This window comes from Bactrocera tryoni, chromosome 4 (genome assembly GCF_016617805.1).
Source record: "Bactrocera tryoni isolate S06 chromosome 4, CSIRO_BtryS06_freeze2, whole genome shotgun sequence".
Classification (NCBI taxonomy): Eukaryota; Metazoa; Arthropoda; class Insecta; order Diptera; family Tephritidae; genus Bactrocera; species Bactrocera tryoni.
In genome coordinates this window covers 79161603-79178065 of record NC_052502.1, presented here as the reverse complement: position 1 = coordinate 79178065, position 16463 = coordinate 79161603, and the positions used below count along the sequence as shown (strand labels likewise).

Sequence of the window (16463 nt, the reverse complement as noted above, 5' to 3'; positions counted from 1 at the left end):
GTTATTTAAAAATGAAATTAAATTATAAATGGATCAACAATAAATCAAATGAGAAAACTTAGATGCGAGCAATCAAGTATCGATCCGAGAAATAAGAAAAAAAAAATATAAAAAAATAAATAAATAAAAAATTAAAGCAGCGATTACAAGTTGTTAATCGGTATTTACTATTATTTATTTCTAGTTAAAATCCAACCAAGAATTAAGTAAAGCAAAAGCTTCAAAATTTTGAACTTATAATATGCAAGTAATTGACTTCATGCACTTCATTATTATATAAAACTTATATACATACATTTAAGTATAACTCAGAAAAAAACATTAAATGACAAATACAACTAAAGAAGCGTTTGCCTTTTAAATAGAATTCACTTTGAAAATCTTTCACGGTACAGGTATTTGCTGCTCTGTGCGATTGCTGGCTGATTCTAGCAAAGTTATCGTGCCGAAACGCCAAAATTGTGCGAATAACTACGCCGTTATTCACAAGTGCCAACGAGTAAGTAAAAAATTTTCCACAAACGTGAGTTTCCATGCAAAAAAAACTGAACTGGATGGCTGGTTCAATCTCAAATTTCAATTTATGTGTGTAGGTACATGCAATTTTATTATACATACATATGTATGTATGTATGTAGTACAATGTTCAAGCTACTGTATCACTTTGCATGCAGCAGGATCAGAAGCGTTGCAACTAGTTGCATATATTTTGAATCAATGCCAATCAGATTTGCATTGGTTGATCATTTCTGACAGTCTACAGTACGTAGTTCAACTATACATAGCTGCTGAAGGGCCAATTATCGCTGCTAAAATAGTTCGAATAGAATAATCGCAAATGTGCTTTGAAATATCAACAAAAAAAAGCATTGTTTAAAAATATCGTTGTTGATCGTTTTAAAATATCTGCAAGTATTTTGTTTTCGCCACTTGAGCGCTGACAGCCTGAAGAGGTTTCGTAATCAATCACTTATCGGCTGCACAACGACTCGGTGCTCTACATCATATCGTATATATTACCATAAATGTACATACTCAATTTTCCGGTGTGTGTCTGTGTCTAATGAGTTGCTAAGTATAACATTTGCTATGCTTACATAAACCATAAACCCCTCGCCGTGGACCTACTACAACATACCTGTACAACAACAGATTTGTTGGAGAAGCACTCATTTGTACTTACATACATATGTATGTTTTTGTATTGTGTGCAACAGTTAGATTTGATGACTGTGATTGACGGTGTAACACAGCTGTAGTCGCACCAACTTGTGATGATCACCGACCAATATCAGGCCTGTGCCGGACACTCTTGGAACAATAGACTAGACAGATGTGCGATCACTCAATAGACTTCGAATGGCATTCATATTATTTGTCCATAACAAGCGTTTTGACCTAATCGCCCTACATTTTGATTGTAACAGTGGACCTCAGTAATCAAAATTCTTGCGTATAGAAAATAGTGTCAAGAGTTACCGTCTGTCTTGGAAAGTCCAGTTCTAACGGTAGAATTCCACAATAAGTATTGTAGTCAGTTTATACATTTCAAAACAATCATTATTTCTCATAATGTCGAAATTTTAAAAACAGTTTTATCTAATATTTTTCTCAGTGTAACGAATTCGGAGAGAACAGTGACAGAAGTTTCTCTGAGATTCGACTTTACAAAGTATTTAGGCAAACCACCATCAACTCATAGATTCGCTCAAATGACAAGCGATTTTACAGACACACAGTGCTACATCGGAAAATCAAATCAACAATAGAGAAAATAAGAAAACTGCATTTTTCAGCAATGCGCATACATACTATGTACATCCGCAAGATATATGCGGCAACAGTACATACATATGTATACATAGCGTGTTTGTAATTTATCTATTTGCATTGCCTTTTCGATTTCGCTCTCTCATTTTCAACCTATTGCGGCTCTCACCAGCCTACCGTGACGGAGTACTGCAGTTCGTCACAATTGTTGGATTTTCTATAAAATACAACCACACCACCGTTTGCCGTTCATTCGGAGTCGAACTCTTGAGCAGATAAGAACAAAACGCCGGAAATAGAAATAGTGAAGACTAAGAAAATTAGAAAATCACCAGCAAAACAAAACGAACTGGTTAAAAGTGACTTATATACTATCAATCTTTATTGTGAATATACATATGTACAAGACAATATATACGACTACAAGAGCAACAAAAGACATTGTGAAGTAAAGATATAAAGTGTAGAAGTGCGACTGATTGTGTATATACATATGTTTATGGCCAGAGAATAAACGAAGTGCATTGCAATTCGTCACTGGAAAAGTGAAGCGAAACGAAGTCATTGGAAGGTTCTAGAAGAAACCTTACAAACGCAAATATAATTATTATTAACTTCGCTTTAGTGGAGTGCCTTTGCAGTTTGCGGTTTAGTCAATAATTTTCTCTAACTTATTCATTGAAATCGCGATTTGCACAAATTAAATTCACATTCGAAATGGCTTTTATGATGCCTGTCATGAAGAATAACTACGATATCTATAAGGATAGTCGTTCACGAAAAACATCGGAGTGCTCCACAACCAGCTCGAATGGTGGCGCACCCACACTGTCTTCCGCCATGGGTGTGCCGGCCAATGGACGTGTCCGCAAAGTGTCTGAATGCAAGTCCGAGAGCTTCGCCACATCACCTTCACACACCTATCGCATGCAGATGCAGCGTTGTCAATCATCGCGCGCCTTTCCCCGTAACGCATCGCGTACCTCGCACTCGTCTGCCGCTGGAGCACTTTCGCCTACACGTTCCTTTAGCCAGGCCTCCAGTCCGCCCAAGACAATAAATACGACGGAAAGCCAGAACGATATCACGAAATTTCATTTGCGTTTGGTCGATAAGCTACGCAAGTCCTTTCGTAAGGACAGCGCCAAGCGTTCATGAGAACGGGAAAGCGTTCTTCACAACAGCAACAGTAGCGGCAGCTATCCTAATGAAGATGGCAGCACAACAAAAGCAGAAAACAATAATTTTAAACACAATAGGGAAACGCAGCAGCGTTCGTTGGCCGACAGTCCGGAAGGTAGAGCAAGCAGACGACATTCGGCCGCAGGCGATGTTGACTGCGCGTCGGCGGATACCGCCACAACCCACAAGGAAAGCGATATCGTTGCAGCAGATGTCGCTGAAGATGCAGAGGATTGGCCTAAGTTCGAAGATAACAGTATCAATGCAGCGCCCAGTTCACTGGCCGCTCACTTGGGGCGGCGCATCACGGCGCCGTTAACGCGTGCAAATCTCAAGCGTTGCCATAAGAAATTTGCTAAAATGCAACTCTCCGCCGCTGAGCAGCACTCGATCGTTGCTCAAATAGACGCCACGTCGACAATTGAGCTATACTCCAGCTCGGATGGATCAAGCTTGTTTGGCGGCGGCGACAGACGTCAATTGCTAACGGGCAAGAAGCTACAGCAGAAACGTACTAAAACTCCAACAACAACAGGCGCTGCTGCGGACTCTGCAGATAAACCAAAACAAGCGGAAGCGACTGGGCGCAGTCGAAAAACACGTAAACGACTGCATTTCCTGCGTCGCTCAACCTCACGATTCAGTTCGAAGAGCGCGCCAGGATAAGACCGCATGAATGCACCAGAACAGGCTTTGCATGCTTTCAGCTATATTTTGGGTTTCGTGTGGCAGCAATGTTGGCTTTAGATGTTTGGTACGCATTGCTTTTAGTTGAGCGAAACAAGGCGGAGGAAAAGTGGAAGCGAAGGCTGTCACAGTAGCGACATACTATGGCTATACAGTACTTGACGCGACCAACACAAATGCAAGGACACAGCCGCATTGGTAGTTGGAAAAGAAGCGGTGACTAGACAGACGAGGGAGCGCGCCAAGAAATTGCGCCGTAAATTGGCAAGCAGCCCAAAAATTTTGTAAATAGCTGAATCTGGGCAAACGAATGCAATGGTGACAGCTAGTTGAAAAGAAAAATGCGCTTCAACGGTGCTCATTTGCGAAATTTCACAGGCAACGGCGATCAGTACACTGGCTATTTTTGGCCTCATACGACGTCTGGTAAGGGAATATCACACAAAAACATTATATTATAGATACAGGGTATATTTTTGCATTCAACAAATAAAATAGTTATATTTTATGAAAAACATTTTTATAAACTATTCGAACTTTGAAAGTATACTAATTTAATCAACAGATTTTTATATTAAAACTAATACAGTGTGATATGAAACCATATGAGATACTGGTTGTGTTAGTAACAGCGAATAAATTTATTTCACTTAAATAATTATTCATTAAATTTACAACAAAAAGTACTATTTAGTGGGAAGCCGGTAGCAAAAGGGGTGAGAAGAGGTAATAAAAAATAAGTTTCAAACGGTTTTCAGGGAAATATGCTTCCAAATTTTATAGAAAAAACGAAAACTATAAAACTTTGAAACTGCCATTTCCGAATTGCGCTGTTAAGAAATTAGAAAAAAATTCGCATACCAGATTCTTAAACATATTGTAAATCTATACTTGAACTTTTACGAAAATGTGGAGCTTAGGAACCAGGAAACCGAGTTCCAGTTTTCGTGACAGTTCATTTATAGTTCATAAAGAAAAAGAAACAAATTTTAGATATTTACTAGCTGCTAGTTATAGTGTGAACTTTGTATAAAAAATGGACTTGCCAAGTATAACTTAAAGTTTTCTGCTTTATATAATTTATGAGTGTTGAATTTTACTTAAATATACATCAATCTATATATACAAATATGTACGAGGTAACTTAAAAACAGTTAGTTTGCTTAAAATAAAAATATTTGTTAAGTGAAATGCTTTAAATGTATACAACCTATACATGTCTACACAAAATATATCTAAGTATAACGTACATATACCATAGACGATAAGAATTTGTTTCTAAGAAAATAAAACAATAAATACTTATTAATACAAAAAAATATTCGCTTTTGATTTTAACTAAAAGGTTTGATATATGTAGAAGGATTCAAGGATTCAAAGGTTATTTAACAGTTTACTGTTATATTATTCAGGTAACGCCATAGAAAATATGGTGAAGAGTAAAAGGGTGTGGTAGAAACATATAATTACAACGCAGATTAACGGTAATCAATAATCGCGTCCACCACCACTAATAACACCTGCAATTTGCTTTCGCTGCCGCACAAAATCATGAAGTTATATTGACCACGACATGAAATCAAACCGAACACAATGAGCGGAGCAGAACTGAGTAAACTCGCATAATAATAAGTGGTACCATGAACTGGTTTTCAATACTAGAATAGCACAGCTGCTTTACTTGGTTTTTGTATTTAATTGCGCCTTAGTCACATATTTTGATTATAAAAAGTAGTTATAATTAATAACGAAAGCAGACAAGCTGCTTCTTTGCTAAGGTGACTCCCTTATAAAGGAATATATACAGCCATATACATACATATGTATACAGGCTGAGTGCAGTATGAAATGCGTATTGTTGCGTCGCTTGTTAGAATAATGCTTTGCAGTTAAATACGGCTCCACCAAGCCTTGACAATACGACTGACATGTAAACATTTATAGACATGTTTTAATAATGCTTGCTGGCCTTCACCCAGTTTCGCACGTTATGCCTTCCCCCCAGCGTCAAAGGCTTGCATATACATTTGTCACACTGCCTCCAACTACCTCATAGTGAAACTTTCGATTGCATAATAAATGTATATATGTACATATGTACATATGTCTAGATAATTAAATATAAATGGAAAAGATTGATGTGCACTCAAAAGGATTAGTACATACATACCTACATACATATGTATATATACATATATATTTACATTTGTTCATAGATGAAGTGCATGTGGTAGAGACTGTGCAATTTTAAAAATTTAATGTCATGTGCGCACATACATACATATGGACATACATGCAAGTTTGTGGCAATAACTAAATTCGACGAAAGTAATTCGAATCAACTTTTTTGACAGTCGAAGTAATCTTAAGTCCCTTAAAATAGAGATTTTGTAATTAGAATATAATAAAGAGGGGAGAATTACACTGATTTTTATTAGAAAACTAAAATTTCAAAATCGATACAAGCTCATTTTATATACATATGTATTGGGTAGTCGAAAAAGTCTTTTCGTATTTTGTCAATAGATGTCGTTGCAGTCGTACATCTCCCGTGCTAGCAATCACATTGTATACCATATAGGTGAGATTTTAAGCTTAATTTAACCAAAAAATATTAAATTCGGGGTAGTTGAAAAAAAGGTACAGCTATTCAAAAATGAGTGAAAATAATGAAGAAATTCGCTATATTTTAAATTTTTTGTATAAAAAAGGGAAGAATGCCACGCAAGCCACCAAAGAAATTTGCGAAGTTTACGGAAACGATGCTGCATCAGTTCGTGTAGCACAACAATGGTTCGCTCGCTTCCGTTCTGGAAATTTCGATTTACATCTTCGAAAGTTTTACACTAATTTCTATTTATTTATTATTATAAATTAAAAAAAAGTAAGTTGAAGTTTGATGAGAAATACGAAAAGCCTTTTTCGACTACCAAATATTATGCTTTTGCAAAACTACATACTCATTGTAACCGCCAAATGGCCTTCATAAAAGACCGAAAGACAACTGTTTACTTCTAATTATGTAAGAAGTCTCATGTGTCGCAGCAATTTAATTTGAATTCTTTACTCACAGGCAATCACAATCCACAGCTTTAATAAACTTGAACTGCAATTTTCCAGCACTTACTGATTTCTCCAACATTTGACTGGTTAACGGGCGCTCATGTAACCACCCACCTTGAGGCTAAATGCACCCAATTCCATAATATACTTGTATATATGTATGTACATGACAATATGCAAATAAAGACAGTCTAGTGCCAATAAAGTGCACAATAAAAGCAAATTGCAATTAGATGACAGCTCTTGGACCCGCTTTTCATGCACACAATTTTATCAATTTGACGCACACAAATATTGTATCTCGATTTCGACCAGTTATATTGCGTTGTTTCTCGTGTGATTTATGATTTAATAAATGTGAAACTAATAAACTCGCCTGTACTCATATATTACAGTTATACTATACACAGTTTATTTGCCGCCAATAGATAGCGTTGCATATTAATTGGCAGCCGCCCTCTGCAGATGTTGGAAATTGCCAGCGCTCTGAAGCTAGAAGTTGGCTTTCCGCATTCTTTTCGCGCGAGTGTATGAAAGAGGCAAAAGCTACTTTCAACAAAATACGTTTATAACTCTTATGTATGTATATTAATATGCATAAATTTGTAATGCCAGTGGAATATATTAGACAGACACAAAATATGTTCAGCAGCCGTTGAAACACAGAATTTTCGCAAGCTTTCAGTTACTTTTATGAGTTGCCTAGCTGTAATTAGCCTTTATAAAGTGAAAGAAAGTGTGATTGGACTATGTGAAATGTTAGCAGAAAAAACTACTAGGATCAAATCCATCACTCCGTTGCCGCAATGGTGACCTAGCAAGTCCAATAAGTCCAATGTCGAGAAAGACCACACAAAAAGACCGCATATGTAGCATTTCTAGGTCTTTTTCTCAAGGTACTTGCTGCAATGTGATATATAATGCGGAAATGGGCGTGAAAAGGGTTGCATTACAAAACACACAGCTTTTTGCTAGCTATGGAATTTCATTAATTCGCAACTGCTCACAATAAAAAAGAAAAAATGTTAACTTCGATTGCACCGAAGCTATAATACCCTTCTGGTTAGTTTATATGACAGCTATATGCTATAGCAGCTCCTTAGTGAGAAAAGATTATGTGCAAAATTTCAGACTAATATCTTTAAAACTAAGGAACTTGAACCTTCATATTTAACTGTAATGCGGAAGATGTAAAATGGATAAAATATCATTTGCAAACGCTTGGCATGCATCGGTCAGCCTTTGTTTGCGGAATTTCCGCTGGGCCCCTGCACTTTGCAGAAATCAAAATAAACATAATATACATATATACTTATATGTTTGTATATATATGTACATAAATCGTGAATGAATAAGCAACGTGTATTTGTAAACGATTTTATATAGCCATTCGCGCCTTTTTGAAAATAGCAATGCTTATTAATAGAAAGTATGAATATAGCTCCTGCATACATAAATATATAAACATATGTATATATGTATGTACGCGTGGTCGTTAAGTAAGTCTTCTTACACACACCGTTTGAATTTGCAATTTGCATCATTTGTAGGCAATAAAATCGCGAATTCATGCGAATATTTTGTATAAACAGGCGAATGCTGCCCACAGGTAGTATGAGTCAAAATGCAGACACGAGTTGAGCGGCTTACATGCAGTATAGCACAACTTTGTATGCCGCCAGGCACGAGACCTCAAGCTTAGAAGACAAGCCGCTGGCGACAAGTGAAAACTTGCAAGTGCGGTTGCAAGCGCTGCAGATATATACATACATACATAAATACATATAGTATATGCAAATTAGAAATAGCAGCATGCGAATATATAGAGGCGTGCATGCGATTGCGCTCAAGGTGAGCTATGCACCGCGATCTGTCAATATATGAGTTTGGCCTTCGCACACACGCTTGTTGCACTCACTTTTCAGCACAAAACACACAAATAGCACGTGCATGGCAAAACAAGAACAATTAGCAGAAATTAAGGTATCATTCTAACACCCAAATTCCAATTTCAATTGCCATCGTTTGAGGTATTTGATGCGCTGTTGAGCGCCAGCTGTCACAACCAAGCGATAAACAACAACAGACTGTTTACATACAGATGTCATTTTCACAAAAAAAAAACAGAACAAAAACAAAATAGTTATTTACTTGCGCACGGCATCGCGCAAGCAGTTAATTAAATTAGAATAGTGTACATACATATAAGTATATGTACGCTGTTAATTACACATATTGACATGCCAAATTGTTTGCCTACGTTAGCGGCGTTTGGGTGGCGGTTGTGAGGGGACTTTAATGACGTTTGACGCAACTATTTTTTTAAATTGTTTGGCAATAACAAAAGCCAGCGTATTTGGATCTGCCAAAACGGTCTGAGAATAACAGCCGTTGACTGCAGCGCCCCGGCAAATGGGCGGCCAGCCAACCGAATGGGGAAAACAGAATAGTTGGGCAAAGAAATGCAGTGAAACTCTAGAAAAGCGACATAAACCGCAAGCAAAATGGCGTGACATGCACTGAAATGTGAATGTATGTATGAGAATATAGTGGCATGCAAAGCTTAGCCGCAGACAGAGTAGAAAGACAGCGCCACATTATTTAATCATTACAAATATCCACCAAAAATAAAAGCGAATCAAAAGCCTAAAAATACTGCATTGAAGGAAGTCACTCGAATGCAGATTTTAGAAACAAAGGAGAGAGACGGTGTCATAACCGGTAATGTATAAATACTCTATACATACATATGTATATGCGACACGTAAGGCATATTTCGCACCTCGCACCCTAAATCGGCGAATTGGAGCGCACGGTCGCACAATCACAAAAAAAGCAAAACTTCCAACAGTGCAACAAGCGACATGACCTACACTCAGTTCGGTCGATAATCGCGAAAGCCAAACCAGCAGGCAAGTGCGCTCAGCTGCGACGGCGGGGGCGGTATAAAAGCGCATAGCCGAAAAAGCACGACAAAAAATAGCGAAAATTGCGAGAACTAGGCAACAGTTATACTCCGCGTTGCAAAAGACTTGCTCCTCTTGCCACGTCACTGGGTTGGGTGTACGTGCAGGGCAGCACATCGGCGTTAGTGAGGTCCCCGCCCTCGTCACGGCACAAGAACTTTGACAAAGCAGTGGCATGCAACACTCCCAAGTGTATTCCACTGGAAATGGGGCTTGTTTTCCAATGTACGACTGTTCCAACAGCGCAGTTGGAAGTCATAAGGCACGCGTGTACTTTGCAACACCGCACTAACGTGCGTTTAAACTTCCTGGAAGGCACAACGCGGTGCGTAAGCCTTACAGTGGCGAGCGAGATGGCGCACAATTCCAGTTCATGACGAAATTGCGACAAGTACATATGTATGTATATGTTTCAAGGTTTTACAGCATAATACTGCTCATGGTCAGCTGTTGGCTTAGGAAACGAGGGGGTGCTTCACCAGAAATTATTTTGGCAGAACTATGAGTTATGAAATGCTCTCAGCTGCTTGCCTTTCGACCAGTAATGACACGTGGTTGTGAATATGCTTACCTATATACGAAAAGTTTAAACTTCAGAAGAGCACAAGAGAAGAGTGAATGAGAGAAAGAAATCTGAAGATATAAAATTCGGTGCGGCGCTGTCGTTGGGTGCGGCAGCCGCACACGCGGCCAATAAAAATAAACAACTGTCACTTCAAATACAGAATCAAAACAGAAACCCATAAATGTTATTCACCTCGACCAGTCATTAAATAAGGCAAATAAAATACTATTTTACTTTTTTATAACTTTTCTTCGAAGCAATGTAAGTAAGCGCCGCTAAGAGCAGCGACTGCAGGGTTTTTAAATTGGCTTAATTATTTTTAATTATGAAAAATAATGGTGTTTACAGCTACACCCAATGCTTCCCTCCATTCAGTTCCGAGTTTCTTTTGGTAGCAATTTTAAGTGCCGAAAATGCCTGAAGCCACAGGCACGCAATGCTTAATAATGTATTAGACGAGGGCCAAGTATTTGGTGCAACGGTTAAACTACTCGGACAAAACTGACACGTAGTCGGTCAAGGCAACCGTCTCCTTAAATACTAGAAAATAGCAGCTGTGTGGGTTAGTTCGTGTATCGAACTCTAAAATATGAATGTTACCAAAAAAATCAGTAAACTTAAAATGACAGATTTAGAAATTTAGTTCAACTTTTTCACTCAGACAGAGCAGACTTAGGTAAGGCCGTTTAAGAGCAGCAGTGTGGTAGCTTCGCTTAATCATGACCGAGGAGCTTGTGTTGAATACACCCTCAAAGCGTTCACCAAAGACATTATGTTTTCACGGCGCTTGGGCTTGGATCATACAAATATTCCTTATAACATTCCTCGTTGTTGGCATATTGTATATTTTGCGCAAAATCAAACAAGGTCCATACTACCGCAAGCGAAATCGCATCGACGACAAGGTCGTCATTATCACTGGCTGCAATAGTGGCATTGGCAAAGAGATCGCGCTGGAGCTCGCGCGGCGTGGCGCTCGCATTTATATGGCCTGCCGTGATGCTGCGCGTTGCGAGGCTACTCGACTGAATATTATTGAGCGCACGGGCAATCAGCAAATCTACAACCGCACCCTGGATCTGGCTTCTTTGGAGTCGGTGCATCAGTTTGCAGCGCGCTTTAACGCGGAAGAACAACGACTGGACATTTTAGTGAACAACGCAGGTGTTATGGCTATACCACGCTCAATGACTGCCGACGGTTTTGAGTACCAATTCGGCGTCAACCATTTTGGACATTTCTTACTCGCTAATCTACTGCTTGAACGTCTGAAGGCAGCCGCGCCGAGTCGCGTAGTCGTAATGAGCTCCTTCATGCACCTCTTCGGACGCATTAACAAGGACGATCTGAACAGTGAGCTGCGTTATTCGAAGATCTTCGGCTCTTATAGTAACAGTAAGTTAGCAAACATACTTTTCACCCGCAAGTTGGCGACAATATTGGACGGTACTAGCGTAACAGTAAATTGTTGCAATCCTGGAATGGTGTATACCAAATTAATGTTTAAGAACCAAACGCCAACTTGGCTGTGGGACATCATCTACAAGCTTTACGGACTAGTCGCTCGCACACCCCGCGCAGGTGCACAGACCGCGCTACGTGTAGCGCTTGATCCAAGCTTGGAACGTTCGACAGGCGGCTACTACTCTTACTACATACGATGGCCACTACCACCGTGGGCCACGGACAAAAAGATGACTGACTGGTTGTGGCGTGAGAGCGAGCGGTTGGTTGGGTTAAGCAGAACCGAACGTATTGAGACAATCGCCGTGTGAGACAAGGTTAAGGCAGATGTATGAAGTTTGAATTTTTGTCTGACTGCTGCCACGATGGCAACAATACTTTGTTCATTTAATGGTGTATTCAATTAAAAGTAAATTATAGTAATAAAGGTATTGAGATATATAAAAATACCATTTCTAATCAGCAGATCGAAAAATATATATGTATAAACGTTAAAAATAATGTGCAACCCATATTTCGAATTTAAAATGTTTTGCATGTTCTTTTAGCGAATATTCAAATTTAAGTGTTAATTACATACATATGTACATATGTATATGACATGTAAAAAAACAACAAAGACAAATATCAACTCGGTTTCGGCGTATATTATGTATGTATGTATATATGTCGGGCTGTGAGTGTGCCACAGCCGTTGAGAGCTAGAGGTCTTACAGTCAAAACCAAAACTGGTATTTGCTTGTTCATGCTCGTAGCATTCCATCTTCACTGTGAGCGGCCCGCGATAAGACATTAGTTGTTGCCGGCTGGTGGTAGTAGGCAGTGTATTAGCCTGGTTATTAAAAGAAAGTCACAGTGATGATGATGGAAGTTGGTGGATGGCAGTTAGTTGTCTGTAACGGTGCCTAAAAGAAAGTTGCAGTGTGAGTAAACAACGCGAGCGCGCAAATCGACAAACGACATTTTAGTTGAAAACCAACGTTTCATATACAAATAAAGCCACTGAATATGCCGGATGAAGTACCCAGCCCTTTGGAAGACGACGAAAAATCATTGTGCTTTCGCGGTCTATGGGCCTGGCTGGTGCTCGTACTTGTCTTTTGCCTTGTTATCGCATTGATTATGTGGTTGCTACGCAAGTGCGTACAGGGACCCTTTTACCGCAAGAAGACCCGCATCGATGGTAAAGTAGTGATTGTGACAGGCTGTAATACTGGCATAGGTAAGGAGACTGCCATGGAGCTGGCACGCAGAGGTGGGCGCATTTACATGGCTTGCCGTGACGCTGCGCGTTGTGAGGCCGCACGCTTGGAGATCATTGAACGCACACAAAATCAAAACGTCTTCAATCGCACATTGGACTTGGCCTCATTGTCGTCGGTGCGCCAATTTTCCGAACGCTTTTTAGCAGAGGAACAACGCTTGGACATTCTTATAAATAATGCCGGCATTATGGCCACACCGCGCAAGCTCACCGTCGACGGCTTCGAACAGCAGTTTGGTGTGAATCACTTGGGCCATTTCTTGTTGACAAATATACTGCTAGAACGCCTAAAGTCTAGTGCACCGAGTCGCATTGTAGTGGTGAGTTCAGCGGCCTACATCTGCGGACGCATCAACAAAGACGATTTGAACAGTGAGAAGCACTATTCAAAATTCCTGGGTGCCTACTGCCAAAGCAAATTGGCCAATATACTATTCACACGAAAGTTGGCTGAAATGCTTAGAAATACTGGCGTAACCGTCAACTCCGTCCATCCCGGTATAGTGCGTACTGAATTGGGTCGCTACAGCATTTCTACGCACTGGTTCAACGCCATTTGGTTCCGCGTATTTGGCTGCTTCGTCAAAACGCCCAAAGCCGGTGCGCAGACGACATTGCGCGTAGCATTGGATCCGGCGCTAGAGAAGTGCAGTGGTGACTTCTACGCAGACTCGACCAGCTTGCCTCTGCTGCCGAAAGCAAAAGACAAAGAGATGGCGGAATGGTTATGGAAAGAGAGCGAAAAATTAGTCGGCCTTCAAGGAACGCCAAATGCGGTGCAAACAATAGTGGTGGATCAATAAAGCCTCGCCCCAGGAAGGTAGCGCACTATTCCTCCGCGTCTTTCGTAAGAAATGCTTCAGTGTGTATCGCATTTGTTTAGTTTTTTTTGATTGTATTTACTTAATTTTTAAGCCTCTGCATATATACATAAGTATACACATATTACACATTTAGTTATTTTTATAAAGCAACAATAACACCGAGAGTGACAAGAGAGTGTTTTTTGTTTTAATTTGGGCAATGGTAAATATTTGTTGAGGAGGTTTCTTAGTTATCACTTTCACGATTTGCTGATTTGATTTTGAACTGATTTTATTATAACATTGTTGGTACCGTATATCAGTAATACCTATGAGCCTAGACCGCTTATAGGGTGCAGCTGCTCAGCATTGACCAAGTTTAGCTATAGCAGCAGCACTGTTTAGAGCGCTTGCATTCAGCGCCGCTTGCAACGAAATAATCTGTTCTTACTTCGTGTACTTATAACTGGTACACAAATACAACCATATATGCAAGTCTATCTATAGACTGTTTGCTGTTGGCGAGGAAGTTCATGGCGAACCGGTTGCCAGCTTTGACTTACACTGGCACGGGCGCTGCTTGCAGCTGGTATGCCTGGAATACAAAGCAGCCACAACAGAGGCTATTTGACAAGTAAACATGTGAGAAGCGTAGCCTCGTTTTGTGCTGCCAGCGGTGCTCAAAACTGCTCTACCTTATAATTGTTACAATGTTCGAAACTGTGTGTGTAAAGTTCTGAGGCCAACCGAGCTCAAAGTTCTTCGAGAGGCTTAGAATACCGGTATTTAACGCTCTATCTATTAGTGAGTCGAGCGTATAAAGACGGCTTTAATGCGTCGCTGTTTACTCGCTACATTTAACAACGACTGCAGCGGAAGCCAGAGCCGCAATTGTGTATATTCGAAAGCTGCCCGGAGTAATTGGGCTATCGTTTACCTTTTCCATGTACATTTGTATGAACCTTTGTGCTATGGCCTCTGTATATGGGAGCCGCCACTTTCACCGCTGTCGAAAAATATGCTGCAGCTAATATTAAGAGCTTACTGAGCTTGAGCAGCGCGCAAACATTATGTTGACTTGGTTAGCATTTATCAACGAGTGAGGAAAACGCGAATCGCTGCCAGTGGAAGTGATTTGAGCTGGAAAGTCAGTTTAAGCTCGACGCTGAATACGCAAAGTCTCACTTTAAACAAATAAAATAAATCGCTACGACGCGTACACATTCATACATACATACACAAACAAGCAATAATACACGATCCGATTACAATATGCCAGATAATGAGGATGAGAGGCTGTGTTTCTATGGCATTTGGGCACGGCTACTACCAATTCTCCTTATTGGCTTAATCGTTGTATTGTTGTTGTGGCTGCTGCGCAAATGCATACAGGGTCCGCGTTATCGCAAGGCGAACCGCATTGATGGTAAAGTGGTGATTGTGACCGGCTGCAACACAGGCATCGGCAAGGCAACCGCCTTGGAATTGGCGCGTCGAGGCGGACGTGTTTATATGGCGTGTCGTGATGCGGTGCGTTGTGAAGCTGCGCGTCTGGAGATTATAGAGCGCACTGGCAATCAGCATGTCTATAATCGTACTTTGGATCTTGCTTCGCTGGCATCTGTGCGCCAGTTTGCAACGCGTTTTCTGGGCGATGAGCAACGTTTGGATATTTTAGTGAATAATGCGGGTATTATGGCCACGCCGCGCAAACTCACAGCTGACGGCTTCGAACAGCAGTTGGGCGTGAATCATCTGGGCCACTTTCTGCTGACAAATCTACTGCTGGAGCGTCTCAAAGCATCAGCGCCAAGCCGTATTGTAGTCGTCAGCTCAGCCATGTACATTTTCGGGCGAATTAAACGCAATGACCTGAATAGCGAACGCCATTATTCGAGCTTCTTCGGCGCTTACGCGCAAAGTAAGTTGGCAAATGTGTTGTTTACTCGTAAATTGGCGGAACTTTTGCAAGGCACTGGCGTAACAGTGAACTGCTGTCATCCTGGCGTAGTGCGCACTGAATTGGTGCGACATATAAAATTTCCAGGCTTCGGTTTGTTGCATTACCTGGTGCAGTTCTTGTGGAAGTCGCCGGAGGATGGTGCGCAAACACAACTCCGGCTGGCGCTTGATCCAGCCTTGGAACTCTGCAGTGGCGATTACTACAGCGATTCAATGCGCTGGCCGCTACTACCGTGGGCAAAGAACAAGGACACAGCCGATTGGCTATGGACGGAGAGCGAGAAACTGGTGGGACTCAGCGAGAGCGCGAAGCACAACGAAATGGAAGTGGTGACAGTGAATGGCTCGTAGGCTTAGTGGTTCAAAAACCGCATTATAAATAGGTATAGGGTTTATATTTTTTTATATAAGTATGTTTGTATGTAAGCGAACTATCGGTATAACGAATGTAATAAAAGTTTCTCAGAAACATTAACACAAAATTTGCGACTTTTTAAAGTCGTGCGTGGGCAACGCTTCTGTGGGGTGCGCAAAGATTTTCGCAAACTGAAGTGTAAACAGACGATCAACGGCGAGTATAATAGTACAACGCGCGATCTATAGCTCTCATTTTGCAAACCTGATCTGTGCTTACTCTGCTTTTCTCTTGGTAGTTAGCGCACATTTTTATTTAAAAGTCCAAAATTTGCAACAATGCTTCCAATATACGCTTCACTTGCATATACATATGTACATAC

General features: G+C 40.5%; 4 protein-coding genes across 4 annotated transcripts; all 4 read left to right on the top strand.

Moving 5' to 3' along the window:
- Positions 1–2011: 2011 nt before the first annotated feature.
- Positions 2012–3028, top strand: LOC120774496. Its single transcript, XM_040104167.1, has one exon. The coding sequence runs from the start codon at positions 2488–2490 to the stop codon at positions 2926–2928; it is 441 nt and encodes a 146-aa protein (XP_039960101.1). The 5' UTR covers positions 2012–2487; the 3' UTR covers positions 2929–3028.
- A 7924-nt stretch (positions 3029–10952) lies between these two features.
- LOC120774703 (retinol dehydrogenase 12-like) lies at positions 10953–12039 on the top strand. Its single transcript, XM_040104432.1, has one exon. It carries the CDS (start codon positions 10953–10955, stop codon positions 12006–12008), a length of 1056 nt encoding a protein of 351 aa, XP_039960366.1. The 3' UTR covers positions 12009–12039.
- Positions 12040–12473: 434 nt separating this feature from the next.
- On the top strand, positions 12474–13822 carry LOC120775250 (retinol dehydrogenase 12-like). The gene has a single exon (XM_040105331.1). It carries the CDS (start codon positions 12706–12708, stop codon positions 13762–13764), a length of 1059 nt encoding a protein of 352 aa, XP_039961265.1. The 5' UTR covers positions 12474–12705; the 3' UTR covers positions 13765–13822.
- Positions 13823–14911: 1089 nt separating this feature from the next.
- On the top strand, positions 14912–16208 carry LOC120774456 (retinol dehydrogenase 12). Its single transcript, XM_040104108.1, has one exon. The coding sequence runs from the start codon at positions 15037–15039 to the stop codon at positions 16075–16077; it is 1041 nt and encodes a 346-aa protein (XP_039960042.1). The 5' UTR covers positions 14912–15036; the 3' UTR covers positions 16078–16208.
- The last annotated feature ends 255 nt before the right edge of the window (positions 16209–16463 follow it).

Coding starts and splice junctions, on each gene's coding strand:
- LOC120774496 (XM_040104167.1), top strand. CDS start 2,488: ATGGCTTTTATGATGCCTGTCATGAAGAATAACTACGATATCTATAAG.
- LOC120774703 (XM_040104432.1), top strand. CDS start 10,953: ATGACCGAGGAGCTTGTGTTGAATACACCCTCAAAGCGTTCACCAAAG.
- LOC120775250 (XM_040105331.1), top strand. CDS start 12,706: ATGCCGGATGAAGTACCCAGCCCTTTGGAAGACGACGAAAAATCATTG.
- LOC120774456 (XM_040104108.1), top strand. CDS start 15,037: ATGCCAGATAATGAGGATGAGAGGCTGTGTTTCTATGGCATTTGGGCA.